At 52.5% G+C, this 20,771-nt stretch overlaps 1 protein-coding gene across 1 annotated transcript; it reads right to left on the bottom strand.

The window, feature by feature from the left end:
* Window positions 1-828: 828 nt before the first annotated feature.
* Window positions 829-20,770, bottom strand: ift122 (intraflagellar transport 122 homolog (Chlamydomonas)). Its single transcript, XM_086115551.1, has 29 exons — window positions 20,612-20,770; window positions 19,197-19,263; window positions 18,005-18,089; window positions 17,835-17,913; window positions 17,667-17,743; window positions 17,518-17,584; window positions 17,302-17,448; window positions 16,635-16,710; window positions 15,687-15,878; window positions 15,225-15,363; window positions 13,932-14,134; window positions 13,207-13,344; window positions 12,623-12,787; window positions 10,973-11,170; window positions 10,613-10,753; window positions 9,750-9,803; window positions 9,344-9,505; window positions 8,150-8,316; window positions 7,149-7,320; window positions 6,310-6,412; window positions 4,711-4,851; window positions 4,526-4,623; window positions 3,898-4,001; window positions 3,446-3,611; window positions 3,252-3,366; window positions 3,046-3,171; window positions 2,275-2,351; window positions 2,034-2,198; window positions 829-1,930 (listed from the first exon to the last, which is right to left on the bottom strand). Exons 1-29 carry the CDS (start codon window positions 20,653-20,655, stop codon window positions 1,844-1,846), a joined length of 3,555 nt encoding a protein of 1,184 aa, XP_085971677.1. The 5' UTR covers window positions 20,656-20,770; the 3' UTR covers window positions 829-1,843.
* Window position 20,771: the final 1 nt, after the last annotated feature.

Genomic DNA, 20,771 nt, shown 5'->3' with positions numbered 1-20,771 from the left:
GGTTAAAACGCCTTACTATACATGGTAGTTTTTTTCGGCTAAAAACGCCTTACTATACATGGTCGTTTTTTTTCGGCTAAAAACGCCTACTATACATGGTCGTTTTTTTCGGCTAAAAACGCCTTACTATACATGGTCGTTTTTTTCGGCTAAAAACATCTTACTAAACATGGTCGTTTTTTTCGGCTAAAAACGCCTTACGATACATGGTCGTTTTTTTCGGCTAAAAACGCCTTACTATACATGGTCGTTTTTTTCGGCTAAAAACATCTTACTAAACATGGTCGTTTTTTTCAGCTAAAAACGCCTTACTATACATGGTCGTTTTTTTCGGCTAAAACGCCTTACTATACATAGTCATTTTTTTCGGCTAAAAACGCCTTACTACACATGGTCGTTTTTTTTTGGCTAAAAACGCCTTACTATAAATGGTTGTTTTTTTTCCATCTAAAAACGCCTTACTATACATGGTCCTTTTTTTTAGGCTAAAAACGTCTTACTATACATGGTCGTTATTTTCGTCGAAAAACGCCTGACTATACATGGTCGTTATTTTCGTCAAGAAACGCCTTACTATACATGGTCTTTTTTTTAGGTTTAAAACGCCTTACTATATATGGTCGTTTTTTTCGGCTAAAAACGCCTTACTATACATGGTCCTTTTTTTTCGGCTAAAAACGGCTTACTACACATGGTCCTTTTTTTCGAGTTAAAATGCCTTAACCTGCCTTCGTCGAAAAACAATGCCATAAAGGATACCCTACTTTGCTATAAACAACCAAAACAATAAGTATTTCCTTTGTTTTGGTATAAAGAAGCACAAGAACATTTGGAAAATGTTGAAATTTAATGAACGTATCTTTTACAAAACATTTCATGAAGCACCTTACATTTCCTTCAACAAATGTGAACAACTGATCCCATTGATTGTGCAAACTTTAACAAGTAATTGGTATTGAAAAATATAGTAATGCACTTTGATTAAACAAGATTTATAAAGAAAGTTTTAAACCATTTACACGTGCATATAAAATCTAAATGTAATCCCTGCCTACACCTTACAAACTAAGGAGAGTGCTATTAAATGTGTAAATGTTTGAGTGCTATTGATAGCGTCTGTTGTCATGGGTCTGTCTCAGTGACGGACTGAGGCTGCTGTTGTCTTCTTGTCTGGTCAAAACAGTGTTCCCTAGCGGATCCTCAATGAATTGCACCTTATTAAAAATATTAATTCGGTGTCTTTGATGCATTTTTTTCATTTTTAAATTATCCTGCGGGCCTGATTGAACCTCGCGCGCGCGTGTGTGTGTGTGTGTGATGAATGGAATTCCGCATCGGTGTGCAATTGTAAAACAAGGCTGTGTGTTGAAAAAATAAATCTGAAACTGCATTTAAGGGTGGCTCAATACTGGCCGGCCATATACGGGCCTGAGTTGTAAATTGATTTCTGGCCCAAATACTTCACTCCACAAGTGGCCCTCATCTGGTTTGCCAGAGTCAAGCCAGTGTCGCCTTTGCCACTCCTGGGCCGTGTTCGGCCCACATGCATTATGCCAGTGCCGACTCAAAGGCAGCTGTGCCAGCTTCATGCCGAATCCGGGCCAGATGCCTTTACTGACTGGGAAGGAATATGAAACATATGACGGGTGGAGACGCCGAGTCCAAAGAAAGGCTCGGACATCTTTGGCCATTCATACATTGGCCTTTCCATCCGCGGGGACGTGGGCTCCCCGGCCGGCGCGCTCGGGAGGAACGGCCCCCGCCCGGCTCGGTGAACGGCAAGGCCCACGGTCCGTCTCCGTCGACGCGTGAGAGGAAGGCCCCGCGCGGCGTCGCCCGTCCGTCAGTTGGGCTCATCGATGGGCCTCCGACAGAACGGACAGCGGTTGTGCTGGAGCAGCAGAAGCTCGTAGTCTTCGCTGTGGAACATCTGCCCGGAAACAAAAGCGCATCATCGGGAAGCGCAAAAGGACGCCGAGCGCGACCGCCAGGAGGGCGCCGGAGCGTCGGGCCACTTTTTGCCAGCCGCGTACCTTGAAGCAGGCGGGACACATGGTGATGCTGACGTCAGGAAGCAGCGAGCGGAAGTACTCCCATTTGAGCGGCGCCGGCCAGCGCTTGATCAGGACGTCCCTCCTGCTCATGGAGCGCAGCACCGAACGATTCACCTTGACGGGGACGAAGTGCGAGCCCCCCTGCTGCTCGGAGGAAACGGTCATGCGCCTCGTCCTCTCGCACCACCGCCGCGCGACCCGCCCTTGTCTCCTTTCTTACCTCAAAGATCATCTTGGGGGTGAAGGGGTCTTCTTCCGCATCTTCCAAACCGTCGTCCACCTTTAACACCTGCGCATCTGAAAGCGCACCACAAACGGTGACCGCGCGGCCCGTGTGCCAAATCAAACAATCAAAAGCCCATTCGGCGATCCCGCGCTTCGGGTGGCGCCGGTATCGAACGTGACATGTCCGTTTCCGGGGCGTTGCAAACAAATAGTGCTTGCGGTGCCCACGGAATCCAAAACAAAGCATTCGGTGATGGCCATTTTCCTCCCGAATGATTTGATTTGCTTCTTGCCATCGTTTAGAGCCCCCCGAAAATGGCGATTCCCGACTTTGGGGGAAGAGATCGATCCTCTTTCACCCGAATGACATGCGACTCGATTTCAGGTCCTACGTCCCAAACGCGCCCGTCGCCGGCCGCGGGCGCGTTTGGCTTTGTCAAAAGCGTAACGCGTTCTTGCGGCCTCTTTGCCTCGGACTCGCGGGTGCGTAGCGTAAGCCCGCCGCGCTCGACTTAAAGAGCTTAGGTGTCAAAAGTGCCACCTCGGTTGTTTGCGTCGTCGGCCGGCGGAGAGCCAGGGCCTCGCCGCCCTTGAGCGTCCCGCCGGCTAATGCGGCTTTAATCCCGCCACTCGGGCTCGCGGCTCTCCGGGGTTAGCGTCATTAAGATGAGACGCGCTAACCCTATTAGCGCCAGGGCTAAGATGACTTAGCGGCGGCGGCTTAATCAAAGAAGCGGCACGGTGAGTAAAAGAGTATTTGGGTTACCGTTGTCCAGATGCCGCCAGGGCGCGTCGGTCCGCTCCGCGTGAGGGACCTCCAGGTCGATCAGAGACACGGCCTCCTCGTCGCCGACGCCTTCCTCCAAGTAGAACTGCACCAGCGGCAGCACCTCTGCGCACACGACCGCTCGGGATGTTCAAAGTCCACCGACGGCGTCGTCATCGCGCACGTCGACACGGCGCCGCGCTCACCGTACGACGAGGCCGAGTAGATGAAAGGCTGCTTGCAGTTGAGGCACGCCGTCCCCTGGTTGTTCAGCAGCGGCTTGTTGGAGCAGCGGTAACACATCAAGGCTTCCGTCAGTTCCTTTTGGCCACGGAAAAGGAAAGGAAAAGGTCTCGCGGGTGTGAACGGAAGAGCGATGAGCGCCCGCTGTGCCACGAACCTCGCTGTCGTGAAAAGGCTTGGCCCGGATGGTGAGGCCGTCCAGTTCGATGCACTCCTGAAAGCGAGACGGAATGTAGAGCTTCTGCAGCTTCTCGTAGCAAAGTCTGGCCAGCTTGTAGGCGCCCAGTTTTCGACTTTGCTTGGCCAAAGCGTACAAGGTGTTACTTGGGAGCGGGTCAAGGAAAAAAAAACAACGACTGCCGAGATGTCAATCATGCACGTCTGAGGGTCCGCATATTTGTGTTGACGTGCAGACGTGATTTAAAAATTTGCATTTTTTTTTAAATCATTGGGCAAAAAAAATCTGCAAATGTTCTTCTTTTTTTTGTTTGGGCAAGCGAGATCCACGGCGCGGCACCCCCATCATCACCGGCGTCATTGGAAGCAAGTGGCCCGACGGCCCCCGGCGCGGACTGGCCGCCTCAGGCGCTTTGCGGAAGCGAAGGATACACTTTAAAAATGCCCGGCGGTGGCTTGTCCTTGGGGAGGTTGCTCAGGAGGAACCTGCAGATGTTGAACAGCGACTCTGGCATCAGGGAACTGAAGGGCTCATCCTGAAGACAAAAAAAAAGAAAAGACGGGAAGCAAATGAAAGAGGCTGCTGTTCACTACCGCCGAGTACCAGAAGGTCGCCGAAATGAGACCAGTGTGAGAAAACCAGTGATGACAAGAGAGGGCAGCCGTCAAACGCCGGAAGAGATGTCGGTGACGTCGGCAGAAAATGACACACAAAAAAGTTCACCACGTTCCAAAACGGGGGGCATCCCGGTGCGTTTGTGGCGCTATGAAGCAACTACGATTCCTAAAGGCTGTGAAATCAAGAGCTCACACCATGAATAAATCTTGCGCTTGTGTCTCTTCATTTATTTTACAACCGTACTCAGCCTGGCATTGGCCGGCACGACGGCATCAACCACTTGGCCCGCCGCGGCTCTTTGCAAAACGGCCGGTCCGACCGCCGCCGTGCAGCAAGCGAAGCCCCGCCCCTCCTTCTCCGCTGCGCGCAGTAACGAATTTGGAGCGCGCGTGCCCTCGGGGGCCGGTCCGGGCAACGGGCAACGCGCACGTATGCTCTCACCGTGTAGCGCTGAATCGGGTGGTAGACATGGTAGAGCTCTGCGAGCGTCTGGAAATGTTCAAACTTTGTCAGCATTTCATCTCGCTGGTCTTGGTTTTCTGTTGCAGGCAAACACAGTCGTTAAGAGACAGAACGAGAGAGAGAACGACGAGCGCCGAGAGGCGTCCGGACGCGGCGGGCCTCACCTCTGGCGATGTCCAGACACTGCATGGAGAGCATCCAGTAGTAATAGCCGGCGTCATCAAAGCGCCTCTCCACCACGGCGTTGCGGGTCAGCTGCTCCAGCACTCTGACGGCTTCGTTCTGCCGCCCGGCCTTGTGAAACGCTAGGGGATCAAAGCCGGAGCGTAGTGAGCGCCAAGGCGTTCCGCTCGCTACTTCTTGATGCAAACGGCCCCGATTGTTGTCGTTTGGCGCCAAAGCTCTCCTCTCAGCGCTGAAGAATTTGGCGGAGGCAAACGTCAACATGTGCGCGCGCTATTGTTAGCGCCGCTGTCAGAGTGTAATTAGAAGCAGCTTGACGCACCGCGGCCCGCCGCCAATCCTGCCCGGAAAAAGCGCAGCCGGGGGTCCCGATACACTGATGTCGGTTGTTGAACAGCCATGCCAAAAACACGCCAACGCGTACTCGCCGGGCGGCTACACGGTTGGCCCCTCTCTCCCCGTCCTATCCTGCCGTCGGGCTCGTAAGATGACAACTCTTTACGCTGACCAAAAGGTGCCGTTTTGAAGCCGTCAATCAAGACGACTCTGCCTTCTTGAAACGGAGCGACGTTGAAATTGAGATGGCACTTCGGGCTACACGGGTTACTTTTGTTTCACTGGCGATGGGATTACCAGGGGGGGGGGGGGGTTGTCAAAAAGTTGAAGAACCCCGACAAGATCCGGCCTCCCATCCGGTTCCCACAGCGCTTCGCCCGAGCGGGGTGGCGGGGGACTTGCCGGGAGGGCGCATTGAGAGACAAACGACCGTTCGCGGCGTCGCCGAGTGGGGACCCGTCCCACGCCGCCCGCGCGCCACCAGCGAGTCCCGCGAAAAGCTCCTCTGGCCCGAAAGAGCGGACAACTGACAATAGCCGGAGAAGTTCGCCGCTTGCGAGGTCCGCGGAGATGTTGCCACGTTGGAGAGGCTTGTCGGAAGAAAAGCAGCCAACAAAAGCCGCGTTTGACGCGCTGGTGCCAAATGAATGGCTTCGGTTTGGCTCAGTCGTGCGGAAGGAAACGTAAAACGGCACGCGGCCCCTCAAATATGTGCCCAAACGGAAAGTTTTTCCGCAGCCGAGAGACAGAGAAGAGGCGCGGGTTCAATTACGCTCCGTAGGTCAACAACAGTGCCTCATTTCCTCACACACACACCAAATCAACAAGATCCAAAGCGCAGGCCTGCCAGCGGGCTCCCCGACAATCGGACCCGCTCGGGCACGTACTGCGGAGACGGCGCAGGGAGATTTTGGAGCGGAGGAAATATGCCCGCTGGGATCACAATTGTCAAATCTCTGAGCTGATTAGCGCGGCGGCTCATCATCGGAGCCGCTCGAGAGGCCCGCCGACGAGCGCTTTACATTCCGCTCGGCTACCGGGCGGCGCCGCTCGCTTCTGCTCGGCTTCAGCAAAGAAGATCGTCTTCTCCGCAGTGGATCGTTATGCATTTTGAAAGGAAAAAAAAACCCTGTCCAGAGCTGTTGGGGCTTTGTGACTGCCTCGGAGTCCGTTTCCAGTCGGGCAGCTACGACGGAAAAATGGAGTTTTACCTTCTCGCCGGATGCGGGAAGGCACGCGCTCACCTTTTTGTGCCTCCTCGAAACGGTCGTTCTCAGCCAGCCACTGAGCGTAAGGCACAAAGACGTCGTTTTTGAACTGGGGGTGCTTCTCTGCCAGTGAGAAAGCCTGAGAAGACAAAACGGCGGAGGAGATGCCTTGAAGCACGTTGTTAACGACATTGTTCAAAAAAATGCATCCTGTACTCGCATGCCAACAAATTGATGTCATATCAAAGTTAGGCAAGGCGATAAGTTGTCATGGACGTTTTGTGTTCCGTTTGCCGTGCGCGCACATCGGTACAGCCAAAGAAGAGCAAAGTTGCCGCCTTCTTAGCTCGCCTCTGTTCTTTCTCAGCAGCGCTTTCATGAAAACGAAGGCCGCGTTCGCGTACTCATTTCCCAGAGTCGCGCGTCGTCTTAAGGCGCCACTCCAAAAGGATTTTAGGGCAGCGAGGCGGCGCGGGCTCAACGCGAAATCTTTCTTCATTGCGATTCTGAAGTCGAGGAAATCGCGGGACCAAACGTGCAGACAAAAAAAGGCTCGTTCGGGGCGATCCGGGCGGCGGGGGCACGTCATTCACCCCAAATGACGGGAGCTGACAAGAAAGCGGATGAACTGAGTGGATTTCACGCTCAATTAGAGCAAAAAGATCACCACTCGGGACCGGGCCAATGACACGCTGCGCGCAGTCGTCGGCGGCGACGAACGAATGGAAATATTTCGCAAGGAAAAGCAAAGCCCTTGGGGCCAATGGAGATCTGCTGATCCAAGCCGGTGGAAGGTGCCCCCCCCCCCCTCCTCCCCTGACATCACAATCTTGCTCATTGGCTCGTCGACTCATCACAGACGAAAGGGGCCAGACCTCGTCCCAATGCTGGGTTTCCACATGGAGCTGCACCAGGGCCCGCAAGTCGCCCATCTTGGAATAAGTCTCCGAGGCATAGCCGTGGTGCTTCAGCTTCTTGAAATAGGAGGCGCACTTCGCCAGCGGTTCCCGTTCGGCCTTGTCCAGCTTACGAGCCAAGTCGATCAGCCTGGAGAAAAGGAGGAAAGGGGGGTGTGGGGGGGTGGATGAAAGGGATGGCCGGCTACATTCGCAGCAGCCCGACGATGACGCGCGGGCCGAGCCGACCCGACGGGACCCGCGTACGCAAACGCTTGCGCTTGCTATGCGCCGCGTGTCAAAAGATAAATCCAAGCTACAAAAGCTCGATTGGCGAACGCACTTCACATGTTGGAAGGGGATGAACGGCGGAACGTGCGGCTCCATCCAAACATGACCCAATGTTGCGCTTCGCACTCGGACGTGCCGGTGAGCCCTTCAAGAGAGAAAATCGCCTCCAAATAGATCTCGAGTGCCCAGCTCGCAGTTGAGTGCCACCCGTTTGTCCCGACTACGGGCGCCATTTGAAAGCAGACCGTCTGGACTGAGGAGTTTGTCACGTGACACCTCTCGTGGATGTCGCTGGAAAAAATTGAGCCGGCACTGATTGGCGGCTTCAAGAGTTGTCGTTTTGTTTTTTTTCAAAGAAAAATCACGACGCCGCGCCGAAGGTGACCTTGAGTCCTTTGGGTTTGTGCTTTCTGAGAGGGCGTTCCGTCACTCTTTTTCATGGTGACAAACATGTTGACGGCACAAGAATTCCCTCCGGGTCCCATCCGCAGGAGCCAAACTCCTGTTTTCCGAGGTCACGGCAACTTTAACTCATTCGGTACCAGCCAATTCTAGACCAAGTCTGAAAAGACGTTTAAAAACGTCTTTGGGAGCGAATGATCCACCACTCAAAGCAATTAGGCATCGGCGTCACCGAGCGGCCGCAGGCAGCGATGGCAAACAATGGCTCCATCCCCGAAGGCACCTACATGTCGGCCCAGCCGTGCTCTCCCAAAACGTCGATGGCTTTGAGATTCTCTCCGGCCGAGATGTACATCTCGGCCGCCGCCTGCGGCTCCTTGCTGCACTTGGCCCAGTCGGCCTGCTTGGCCATCAGGATGCGAGACGTCTTTGGGTCCGCCGCCCCAACGTAGTCCTGCAACGTGCAAACAAACACGCGTCGTCATCTTCAGTCGCGGGGAAAAGAAAAAACCAGACCGACCTTGTTTTCCGCCTGCTTGAATGATATCCTGACGGCAGCCAAAATACGCAGAGCGCAGAAACAAAGTGCTCTAATCGGAGCGCTAATCGATCATTTCCGTGATCGTCGACGCATGCGTAAACCTATGCTTGAAAAAAAAAAGACTTTGCATGCTTGGAAACCAACAAAAAAATGTTTTTCTCCAACACCAAGCGACCGCCGAGGGATCCGCGGAATACCAGACGCTCCATTTACAACTCTTGAGTGTTTGAAACGGTCATGCGTGCCTTCGTCACAACGCGGCCGGATGATTCAACCGCACTTGACTTTGGAGCTAGCCGAGCCTCCTTTCCAGTTGCTCCAGAATGCCGCGGCTCGGCCCTTGCCTGGTACTCGTATCAAGAGGGCGCGCGTCACTCCGACTCCGGCGTCCCTCCACTGGCTCCTTTTTTCGAGTTCTTCTCAACATCCTTGAATTGATCTTGAAATGGCCTGGCCCCACCTGACCTCTCGGTCTGCGGACCGGACACCATTACGGGTCCCGAGAACTAAGCTCCGAGGAGATGGAGCCTTTTGCGTTGCCGCTCCCTCTCTTTGGGATGAACAAAGCCCCCCCCCCCCCCCCCCCCCCCGCTGGCCATCTTTCAAACTCGCCTCGAGACTCGTTTCTATTCTTTGACTTTGGAATCGGCACGAGAATTGGTTTTTAGGGGGACGGTTTTTGTGCTTTTGACTGCCGTGGGAATGATGTTTTGCTCCACGCGCGGCACTTGTCTGCAGCCGAGCTTGTTTCTAAGTGCTCCAGAAATAGCGTTGCTTCGAGAAAGAATGCACATGTAAAAGCACGCCATGTGCTGTTCGCATGATTTGCGCAGGAAGATTTATGAGGAGACGACGGGCCGTAAAAAGAGCTCGAGGGTGGCAAAAAGGGCCGCATGGGAACGTACGACGTGTTCGCGCGAACGCGGTCTTGATGGCTCACCTTGGCGTAGTCGAACATGCGCAGGTCAGTGTACATGCCCAAAGCTTTGGGCTCCTGCCCGGTGCGCTTGTAGAGCTTGGCCGCCTCGTGGAATTTCCCCTGGTAGGCGTAGATGTCGGCCAGGAACAAGTCATTGTCGTTCTCGCCCCTCTTCTTCCTCGCCTGCCAATCAGACGACACCGACAGTCACGCACACACACGCACGCACGCTTGAGCTCATTCTTTCAAATCTTTTGTGGGCACGTCATGACAATTAATGACACCAAGAATTGGACATTCACTGCAGAGTACGCGCACGTTATGTCGCACAGAATTTGATCGTGGTGTGCTTCTGTCAGCTTTGGCAACAGCACAAACGATTAAAAAGAGAATGAAAATGAAGGTGAGCAAAGGGAGTGTCTTTTACCTCAATGCTGTCGATGAGCTCCAAGTAGCGAAGGTCTTGTATCCTAATGAAGGCCTGGAACGCAGCGGAGAGATTTACATGCCGCCTGCCGCTACGCACGCACAAAATGGCGGATCGAACGTTCAAAATGGACACGTGGCTTATGTCGGCGGTTCTCAAACAGGGGGTCCGGGAATCCGCGGGGCCTCCCCCAGCCGTGACTTGTGGGCCAGCAAAAATGATTTGCAAGAAAAGATTACGCGGAATCTTTCTGACGTTGTTCTAAAGGCACGCAAACAAAGCCGACATACTCAGGATAACAATGCCTCCTCGCCAACTTAGCCAAACGGGAACGGGCAGCATGTTTTTGGGCAATGTTCAGCGCCACTGACTCCGCCATTGGCTTCCAGCAGGCTTTTTTTCTGGTCCTCCGGGACACAAAGTGAAAATGAGTCCGCCGCTCGTTCGCAGGAATTGAGTCGCTAGTTGCCTTACATGGTTGAAAACGGTCAATAGAGTGGGGGCGGGGGGGGGGTAATTGCTGAATTTTTGGACACCGACTGTGTTTTAGTAAACTAGCTTGTCTCTGCTCCCAGCCATGTTCTTTTCGCAAGTCAGTGAGCAAACATGGATAAATAATGAATGGAATTCCTTTTTTACAATACAGGTCACGCATTATCTTGTTGAAACATTTAAAAAAAAAGAAAGAAAAAATTCCCCCGGCATTTAGGGGCGTGCTCTCCTGCGAGAGGTCCCAGGACACAAAAAGTTTGAGAACTGTCGACGGTTCTTCTGGATGGTGCGGTAAAATACGACTCCGTTTGTAGTGCGGCACATAAACCCAGTCAAATGTCAACACATCATGCTGAGGGGAGGTAACTTGCCTTCTTGGCAATATCAAAATCAAGGCCCTCCAGAGCTTCGGTGGCCAGATCCCTCCAATCGCTGTCCGTCACGCCTAAACAGGCGATTTGGTGGGCCTCCTTAAACAGCTTCCGCTCCAGGTACTGGTACATGGGTGCCGACTGGCGGGAGATTGCGGCAAAGAAAGCAGACGCAAACGTAAACGCACAACGGTGGCTGCGTGACATTCGTGGGGCGGTTGTCGTCGGACTGCGGAGATGACGTCCACGTCATTGTTAAAAAGCACCTCGGAGAGGGACGGTTTGGGCTTTGCGCAGCTCACCAACGGCGAGCCTTTTTCGATGCGCTCTGGGCAATCGGTGCCGCGCCGACACACCCACCTGAGGGACCTCCACGGCAGACATGGAATAGACGTGGAGACAGAAGATTTTGGAGCCGTTGAAGCCCACCATGAAGCCTTGCATCTTCTGCTGGTGTACGGGGAAGTTGCTGGCCTTGATGTTCAGGTAGCCGTTGCCGGAGAAGCACAGCATGGCCTCGCACTGAGTGTTCCAGGCCACACTGTTAGCATTTGGCTCCTGGAGGGAAAGCAAAATAAAGAAAGAAATACATCTGCTCAAAAAGAAAGAGAAGAGAGAGGGGGGGGGGGGGGGGGGATGAAGGCGCAGGCGTTCCGATCATATACAGCGGATATGAAGTCACCGCCCCTGTTCAAATGCCAGCTTTTCAGAAGAGAATCGTTTCTACCATTAATGTGACCTATTACCCACAGCAGGGTGGGGTGTGTGTGTGGGTGTGTGTGTGTGTGTGGGGGGGGGGGGGGGGGGTCCATCAGACCGGCAGGTCAGCCGGTCCGTCACCATTTCCGTCAATATTTCAGGCCGACTGACTTGGGCCCAGTCCGTCCCACGTCAGGGACGGCCTAGCGGCGTCAAGAAGGTAGTTTGTGCATCACACACAGGCGCTGCGCAAACTCACACGCAGCCCCCCCCCCCCCCAAAAAAAGCATCAATAAAAACGACAGACACGCACGATGTGGTGCTTGGTGACATCAACACAATAGGGGCGACGCATGTCATTCAGGTCTGCGGGACTCAAAAGCTATACGACACCGTTTTCTCTTTTTTTCTGCGTGTCAGGTGTGCGGCACCTGCGTGTGACGTAGTACCAGTAAGTCCATTCTCGACGCCGTTTAGCGGACGACTTGGGACGGACTGTCTCAGCCTGAAATACTGACGGCAGCTCGCTGACCGAGTCAACGGCCTGACAATGCCCACCTTTGCTATTACCTGTACAAGTCAATTGAAAAAAAATCTAATAAATAAAGCTCAAACAGAGGACAAGTTAAAAAAAAAAAAGGTCATGTTTACTCCATTAATTGCTCTCCTTCCGGGAGCCGGGTTAGCATTGCAAATGAGAATCTGTTCTCCAATGCCTTACCTTCATAAACAAAGGTGAGACAAATAAATAAAACACGTTTGCAAAGTGGGCACCGCCTCTTCGACGTAGCGATGCGGCTGTGCTGAGAATGAACCGCTCACAGGGTTGAAAGGGAGACGGCACGCACCCGTCCGTGCCTCTCGCTAACCCCAAATCCAGAGTGGGCTTTTCCTCGTCTTTTTCTACCAGCCATGATCTGCGGAGAGCTTTTCACAGCATCAGCCCAATGTTCAAAAGGATCAGTCGGGGAAAAAACGCACACCAGGCCACCAAGGCATAACACAAAAAAGGAAAACATATATGTATGTCTCTCTCTCTCTCTCTCTCTCTCTCTCAAACACACACACAATGAAAACAGATATCATGAAGTGGAAAAATGGTAGAATAGGGACATGAACAAGACCCAGACATGGCGCGTACAATGACAAAAAGATAAGAAGACTTTCTGTTGGTCTCTCATTTTTTCCATCAGAAAAATCGAGCATTTGAACAGGGGGGTGTCGAAGCTTTCTATCCAAGGTAAACACACTGCGTCGTGTTCTTTTGGTGGGGAAACGCGGGGCCGGCCGGCCACGGCGCCGCTCACCGACCTGAAAAAGCAGTTCTTTGCTGATAATGTCGTAGACCAGGAGAGTGTTGTGCTCGTCCACCACCGCCAGCTTTTTCCGCGAGGCGCTCATGTCCAGGCATCGTACTGACGTTGACAACTTGAGCAGCGTGATGGGAAACGGGTTGTCGACGAAAATCTTGAGGATCTGCGGGAGAAACAGCCCGATGACATTTCGTGCAAAGCATCAGCGCATCAATGCAAGTTTGAGGGGAATGTTGGCGAAATATTCGCAACAGGACAGGATTTCCTCAAGATGAAAAAAAAGAAATGAAACATAAAAATGCTAAGTCCGATTGGATTGGCCACTTCAACTCGCGGACCTAAAGAGGAAGCTAAAATGGCCGGCCCAAAATAAAGAAGTAAATAAACGCTAACTCTGCCCGTGATTAGAAGTGAAGGATGGCAATGATTCCTTCGTTCATTCCCTTGACTCCCAATCACGAGAACGACGCCGGCTGACGTTTCATGATGTCGCAAACGCTCCGACACGACCGTAGCATCCGAGAATCGCACCTCCTCTTCGGCTCCCTCCCTGTATTTTCCCAAAGATGTGGACATACTCACCGCTCCGTTTTTTAAGCCCACCAGGAGGCCTTCCCGGCCCGGCGGCCCACCGATCACTTTGATGTAGCGAATGAGAGACTCCATGAGCCATTCTTTTTCTTTGACGCTGGCGAAAGACAGACACTGAAGCCGCTTCTCCTGGAAAACACATCAGCAGAAAGTGCTTCGCTTGAGATCACGTCACAGTGTGTAAATCACCTGCCTCATTTCCTTCAAGCACCTTTTTTTGGGGGGGGGGGGGGGGGGGGTCATCAACACTTAACAACTCTGGGCCGACTGCTCTTTTATTCAAACAAGAGTACAAACAGGACGCTGGAAAGATAAACAAAGATTTGCTTTGACGTCGAGGCCGACATCCCACATGAAAAGAGCCCATTTGGAGTGTCGAAAAGCTGTCCAAAGGATCAAGTGTGTGTGTGTGTGTGTGCGAGGAAGATCGGAATGATTTAAAAGGAGGTAAGCTATGTGTTATGGCAGCTTCTCCTCCCCGACGGTGTCTGTCAAACACACCGAGACAAGACACAGAGGCACACAGTGGATGGCCTTCGTGTGGTCCTTTGCCTTCACCCGTGACTGACTTTTTGGGAGTTGCGACGAGTCGTGGCGAGACGGGGGCCTGCGCAAGGTTTACCGAGCGCTGAATTGCGGAACGCTCGCTCTCCGTCAAATCGCTTGGCCTCTGCGGTCGTACTCGGCTACAAAAGAAACGGCGAAGCCCTTCGAACCTGACACAGGACAATGTGATTGGAGCAGACCACCAGCAGGTTGCACTCAAACTTCTTGAGGATTTTCTCTTTGATGCGGTAGCGCATGTCCGAAGCGTCGTCGGAGAAAAGCTCGTAGATGATTATCTTCTCGGGCAGCTGGATGGCCAGACGGTTTTTGTAGATGGCGATTTTCTTCACCAGCTCACCGCACTTGATCCTCACTGAAGAAGACAGAATGAAGAAGAAAGCAAGGATAAGAATTAAAAGTTGATTTTTTTTTTAGACATACTGTGTGTGTGTGTGTGTGTTATATACTGTATGGATATTTAAAAAAACAACCAAACAAAACCCAAGTACACCTTTGAAATTTGGTATTTTTATGCGTAAATAATGAAATGTGTCCATCAAAGGAAAAATCAGGGGAGGTCTGGTGAAGTATACAAAAGATGAAGCTTCTGCAGCTCCTTTTGGTGGTCTCCATTGTTGGAACATGTGAAGTGACCAATAAACACGCCCATTCAAATGTCTCACTGCGATGGCTGTTTTGTTTTGTTTGTTTTTAATGAAATGTATGACGTATGGGGTGGCGAGGTGGTCGACCGGTTAGCACGTCGAGCTCAGAGCGCAGAGCGCAGAGGCGCAGGTTTTGATTCCGGCTCCGGCCTTCCTGTGTGGAGTTTGCATGTTCTCCCCGTGCCAGCGTGGCTTTTCTCCGGGTCCTCCGGTTTCCTCCCAAATGACAAAAACAGGTGTGGCAGGCTGATTGAACACTCCAAATTGTCCCGAGGTGCAAGCGTGAGCGCGAGTGGTTGTTTGTGTCTGCGTGCCCTGCGATGGGCTGGCAACCGGTTCGGGGCGTACCCGGCCCACTGCCCGAAGACGGCCGGGATTAGGCTCCGGCACGCCCCTTGACCCTTGTGAGGAGAAAGTGTGACATACAGTATGTGGGTTTCAATAAGGTGAGGGAAAAAGAAGTGCCTATTTCCACTCGCACGGACCACATCTCCGTTGGAAGGGGCCATTCAGTCATTCCGGAACGTCAATAGCAAAATGCGGAGGCACGGAAATCCAATCTTCACTCCCGGGCACTGATAACTAGCCGGCTTTTAACATTGCCGGTGCTGCCACGCCACGACTGAAAGTGTCATCCGTTGAAGTACAAAGCCATCAAAATGTGAGACCAAAATGCAACGAGTAATTGATATGCGAGTATTGTGACTTTTGGATCATCCTCGGAAGTCACGTGAGTCCAAATGGCAATCGCGTGAGTCTGGGCCGAACGTGTTTCATGATTGTCGAGCAAAAGCGCACCTTTTCCTTCGGTGATGAGGTGCTGGACAATGACATCGGTCATGTTGTCTCGATACGCGTAGCGATCCTTGTAGAGGCCGTGAACCGTACTGAAGTTGAGCTGGTAGCAGGCGATCGTCCCGTCTTGGCAGCCCATCACCTGCACAAGACACCACAATGTCGCGGCGCATCTCATTAACACATCCAGGAAAAGACTGCGAGGGTGGGAGAATGTTCCTGTGGTTGGAACATCCACACACAGGGAAATGAACCTTTAAGCACTCAATTCTCTCCATAATGCCTCTTGGCTCAGGGCTAAATAGAGCAGAAAGCAAGCTGCCAAGGTGTTCGTATTTAATCAAACCACTGTCTTAGGACGGAGCTGCGTCACTTTGAAAAATTGTCGCCAGTCTGACTTTGGCACCTCTTATTCTTCACCGCTTAATGTGCAAGTAGCAATTGAGCGGCGGGAAAAAGCCTCACCATAAAATTGGAGTCGGGCTTGACCCGGCAGGCGCACACCCGGGAATTCTGCTCGCCAATGACGCCCAGTCGCACGCCGTCTTTGGTGTAGAGGGACGCCTGTTTGTCGGAGCCGCCCATGACGATGTACTCGCCCTTGGAGAAGTAACTGACGCAACACGGGTCGTAGGAGAGAGTCCTGTCCTTTCCAATCTGACGCAGACGCAAAAAGAGACGGGTGAAAAGGCACCCCTTTGATTTATCGTGCCCGCCCAGCATTTTCCACCATCTGGGCCAGCGCCATTCGCAGTCAACACCACATCCAACCAACCTTTGAAGAGTCGCTTTAAAAGATCAGCAAAAGAGCGCGTTGGACAAAAATAACAAAGGGCATCTTTGTTTGAGGTGGCTTCTACCTTGGTGTTCAAAGCCTACTTGCGCCGCTCGCTATTAATTACACCCCTCGACGCATCTGTTTCTCCTCTCTGTCAAAGGGGGGGGACACAGCCCGACAACCCACAGATGATTCTTATGCACTGGCTTTATAATCAAAGCTGCGTGTTGAGTGGGGGGGATGATAAACATATTTGGATAGACGGGTGGACGGACGGATGGATGGATGGGCAGGTAGGTAGACCGCCAACATGCCTGTGGCATGAACAGTGCAGAGTTGTGTTGAAATGACGGCGCTGCGTCTTGGGGAGTTCAGGAGCCAGGCAAGGCGAGACAGCGAGGGGGCCACGAAATCACAGTCGGCCCGGCTCAAATACAGCCGGGCCGTTCCTTTTGAACAGGAAAGCAAGGAACTGCATTGTTTTGAACTTTTGTACGCTACATACCGGAGGTGACGTCAAATTTCACCTTTGTCTCTGTGCGTTTTCACTATGCAGCCCCCCCCCCCCCTCTCCGTCGCTCCCTCCTCGCACTCATAAACGACGGAGGGTGAGTCACGCCGCTCGGGACAGTCACCTGCTTTCCACTGAGTTGATAGAAGGAAAGCTTCTGACCCCAGTCGGCCACGGCCAGAACGTCATGTTGCTCGTCCCTCGGGAAGCACAGCGAAGAACACACGTTAGCAGGGGGACGAACATGGCGCTTCGGCGGATGCTCACGTGACGGCACGTCTTTTTCGCGGGCCAATATACGGTCAATACTTTGACAGGTGCGAGGCTGGAAAACAACTCGCGCTCGGGAGACGTTTGGATGGCAGAGGTCACCGGCAGTCCAAAGACCACGGTGAGCTCACCGGGGATCAGGCACTGCGATTTTGTCGTTGTCATTTGAAAATGGAAGCACGGTCGGGATGGAGCAAAGGTTTCCTGCCTTTGGAAATCATTTTTGAAAACGATGGCGGAAAATCATTCACATCATCGACGTCTTCGCAAAGATGATTAGCGATTGTTCTGAAGGATAAGGTAAGAAAACCTTTATTTGTCATTTGGGAAGTGGCGCTGCCTTTTCCAAGTTTGCTAGAAGCTGAAGTGTCTGAAAAAAACCGGAATCGCGAATGGTTGTCACTTCCCATCACTGCCTCAGATCCTTGGCTATCTGCTGCCACCTGTCGGGCCGATGTGGAACCGCCCTCCCGAAACCCTCCCGTTTTCATCCAATTCAAGGCGGACGGCACGAGACTCACTTGGATGGGTTCCAAGCGATGGACCAGACCGGGGCGGCGCAGCTTCCCGAGCGGTCGATCTTGACCTTTTCCTCGCCGTTCTTGTTGCGAACGCTCACCACGCCGTTCATCATGCCGAGAGCAAGGTACTGCCCGTCGTTGGTCCACCTGCGGCGAAACGCTTCAATACGCGGACGCGCTTGACGCAAGTGGACGACGGAAGCCCGCTTCGCTCACCCGCAACATGTTATCTTGCTGCTCACTTTGTGTTTGTTTACCGACTTTTGCTCCGGCGACCAAAGGCCTGCGAGGGGAAAGGAGAACGGTGACGCTGGCCAAACATCATTCGCAAGCCCGGCGGCGACGCAAACTCAACGCGCGCTGACCGAAGTCGCCGGAGGAACAGGATGCGAGTTGGTGAGTGACCGGGTTGTAGGCAACACACTGGATGGAGTCGTAGTGGCTAAAAGGAAAGACCAACGAGCGGCAAAGTCACATTTCCAAAATGGCGACGCCAGCGTTTCTTTCACAAGGCGGAATGACGTGCCACTTACGTGTACTTCAAAATACCCTCCAGTTTAGACGTCCATATTATGATGCTCTTATCTGCTGAGCCGGAGGCAAACCTTTTACCTGCACAAAAAGGCGGTTTGCAAGACGACAGTGAGCGGCCGGGACAATAAGAAATAAATATCAAATCGCAAAAGACAAATGAGTTCATTACCGTCCTTGGCATAAGCCACACAGTAGACTACATCTTTGTGTCCTTTTAAAGGTTGAATAATGGTTCCGTCCGAGGCGTCATACACCTAGCACAGACACAGCATTTGGCAAGGAGCTGACAAGTCACACTTGACCGATCGATCGGGCAAGGGGGCCGAAAAACATTTCATTCAGACGACTTCCGAGGGAGAAAATGGCAGTGCGGACAAGCCCTATCGTCAAACGGGAGCGTACAGGCGTCAATAAATCAATGAAAGAATACGTCGATCAGAAAGATAAACGTCAGCTCTTAGTAGTTGGACGACGACTGATCAGTGTGGAATTATGGCGCAATCAATGTTGCCACCAAGCTGCGCGCGTGAGCAGTTGCTTCTCTCGCCGTCTCAGCGCGCCACATTCCTTCATTTCCAGCCCACTTGAATCGACAAACAGGACACCACACTATTGCCACTTCTAGTCGTGCGCACTCGGTCCTTGGACGATAGGTTGACGCCTACACGGACACGCACTTTGTCTCACCCGCGACGCGCGGGCCGCTTCGTCCGGGAAGCCCAAACGCGGACGTAGTTTACGGCTCCCTTGAATGAGGCTCTTTTGCGCTTTTCAAAGGGCAGGCGACCAGAAATGATCGCCTTTTATCAAATGACACGTTTTCCGTTCTTTCGGGATGGACAATATAGTTGGACAGACTGGCGTGATTCGCCACGCTTCAAGTCAAAGTCACAAACGGGGGCCAATTTTATCCGTGTCCTAAATCTCCGTTGGATCACGTGTTGTATTTCCAGATCAAGGTCATTTGAATTTTTTTCCATCGCAGCCCACTTCAGGTAGTGCAGCTTTTGGACAAGCGGGAGACGGCTTTGGCCACCGCGCGCGTGTCTGACGTTGCTCAACGCGCTCCGAGGAGCGTCAATGCTCAGACGGATGGAAAATTAGAAGGAACGTTGGGTGCAATCTTGTGACAGTGAATCCGCAAAAATGTTGAATCGTCGCATCGCATTATTACTCAACAAATGAATGGATGAGTCCGTTTTGTTTTTTTTTTGGATTACCCGTTATTTATGACACAATTTCGGGACAGATTTTAGTGAGGTTCATCCAAGTCGACACACGATCCGGCTCCGGGGCCTTGAGTTGGACACCAGCAATTCAACTGCTGTTGATCCAGCAGCACGGCATGCGTCACAACTTACCAGGACATGGAGGCCCGCCGCCACTACGAGTTGAGTGCCATCTGGCTTGAAGGCAAGGTCATAAACACTGCAAGGAAAGAGTCGGATTGAAACCTGCGCTCAAAAGGAACACTTTCCTTCAGACGTGCGGCGGAAAAACAGACGGAACAATGTTAAGTCGATGACCGGGGCCATACATCGATCACACGGCAAGGAAACGCCGGCATGCGATTAGAACTCTTGAAGTTTTCTTTGAAAACGCCACCTCAATTGTGAAGCAAGGCTGTCCAGCTCGTTTTAAGCAAGAGCACGGCCACATTGGTGTCATAGTTGCCCTCGTAACCGTTGTGCTCATCAAGTGACAAACTTTGGCAGAATTTGGAAGTGAGAACATGAATGAGCGCGCTCAAGGCAGTGATGTCATTTTGAAATTTGTCACCGATGGAGGGGCCTGATCACAGACCTGACTTGAACGCTCTGCGGACTCGGTGGCGACCAGCCCGGCATGTCGTCTGCCTTTGGCCCTAAGTCAGCTGCGATGAGCTCCACCGGTGGGCATATTGAAACATCTCTCTTGTGAGGCCTTTGACTCCGTGAAAGGGAGCTGATCCCTGGTCTTTTGGGGACAAGAGGCAGGGGACAACAAACCACCACTCACAGTCACACGCTTGCATGGGCTACTTTTGAAGGGCTCAGAAGGCTCCGTTTCAAGTTGACCAGTTTGAGCTGCTGCCAAAAGCATAACGCAGCCATCCACGAGGAGAAGCTTTGCGTCACAGTGTTTGCTTATGGGCTGGACTTCTGTTTGGGAGTTTGGAACAGAAGTCGACAAAAAAAAAAATATGCCAAACAATGATGTGCAGGGCAGTCGCTGATGGATTAGCGGTACACTCGCCGAACTTGATTGCGGGCAGGGTGGCATCGGTTCCCACTCAGTGACGGTGTGCATGTGGCCGTGACTGGTTGTTTGTCTCTAAATGTGCCCTGTGACTGACTGGCGACCAGTTCAGGGGTGTAGTCCACCTTCCGCCCAAAGTCAGCGGGGATAGGCTCCGGGAACTCCCCGCGACCGTCTTCGGGATAATCGGTGTAGAAAATGAATGGATGGATGGATGGATGGACATGGAGGGCCCGATCTGGCCCGCAAACCGTACATGTGACATCCCCATGACTCGAACGTGCTAGCCTCTCAATGTTAGCACTGACTAAACGTCCAATTGTGTCACCAAAAAAGCACAATGTGTAAACTAGCATTCCTACGGGGTCAAGCATTGTGATGAAGCAAATGTGTTTGTGTCAGTTGTCCTGCGCCGTGCTAACCTACAGGAGCTAGTTGGCTTAGGAGCGGTTGGCATAGCAACCGCTGTTGCTAATCGCGCGGCTTCGCATCCTGCCCGGTAATGACGATGACGTAGACGCAACGCAAAGACGCTCACCAATGCTGACGTGTTGTTTCTTTCCAGACCAAGACGGCTCTCATTTCTTGACAGGTTCCCGCTCGAATTTGGATCCACAGGTTGTTTGCCCGCTCACTTGCTCATGTTGGCTTCTCCAGTCAGGACTCCCGGGGGCGGGGGAGGGGCGCGCAGACGCAGA

Source organism: Hippocampus guttulatus, chromosome 1 (genome assembly GCF_054856545.1).
Source record: "Hippocampus guttulatus isolate MCC_2025c chromosome 1, RoL_Hgut_1.0, whole genome shotgun sequence".
NCBI classification, from domain to species: Eukaryota; Metazoa; Chordata; class Actinopteri; order Syngnathiformes; family Syngnathidae; genus Hippocampus; species Hippocampus guttulatus.
The sequence above is the reverse complement of the archived record's forward strand: the minus strand, read 5'-3'. Positions and strand labels throughout refer to the sequence as shown.

What these genes read in the sequence shown, in the direction of transcription:
- ift122 (XM_086115551.1), bottom strand. Translation starts at nt 20,655, where the DNA reads ATGAGAGCCGTCTTGGTCTGGAAAGAAACAACACGTCAGCATTG. An exon ending in ATCACATTGTCCTGTGTCAG is followed by an intron (nt 13,345 to 13,931) that starts GTTCGAAGGGCT and finishes TGTGTTTTCCAG; the next exon opens with GAGAAGCGGCTTCAGTGTCT. An exon ending in CTGCCGTGGAGGTCCCTCAG is followed by an intron (nt 10,754 to 10,972) that starts GTGGGTGTGTCG and finishes ATCTCCCGCCAG; the next exon opens with TCGGCACCCATGTACCAGTA.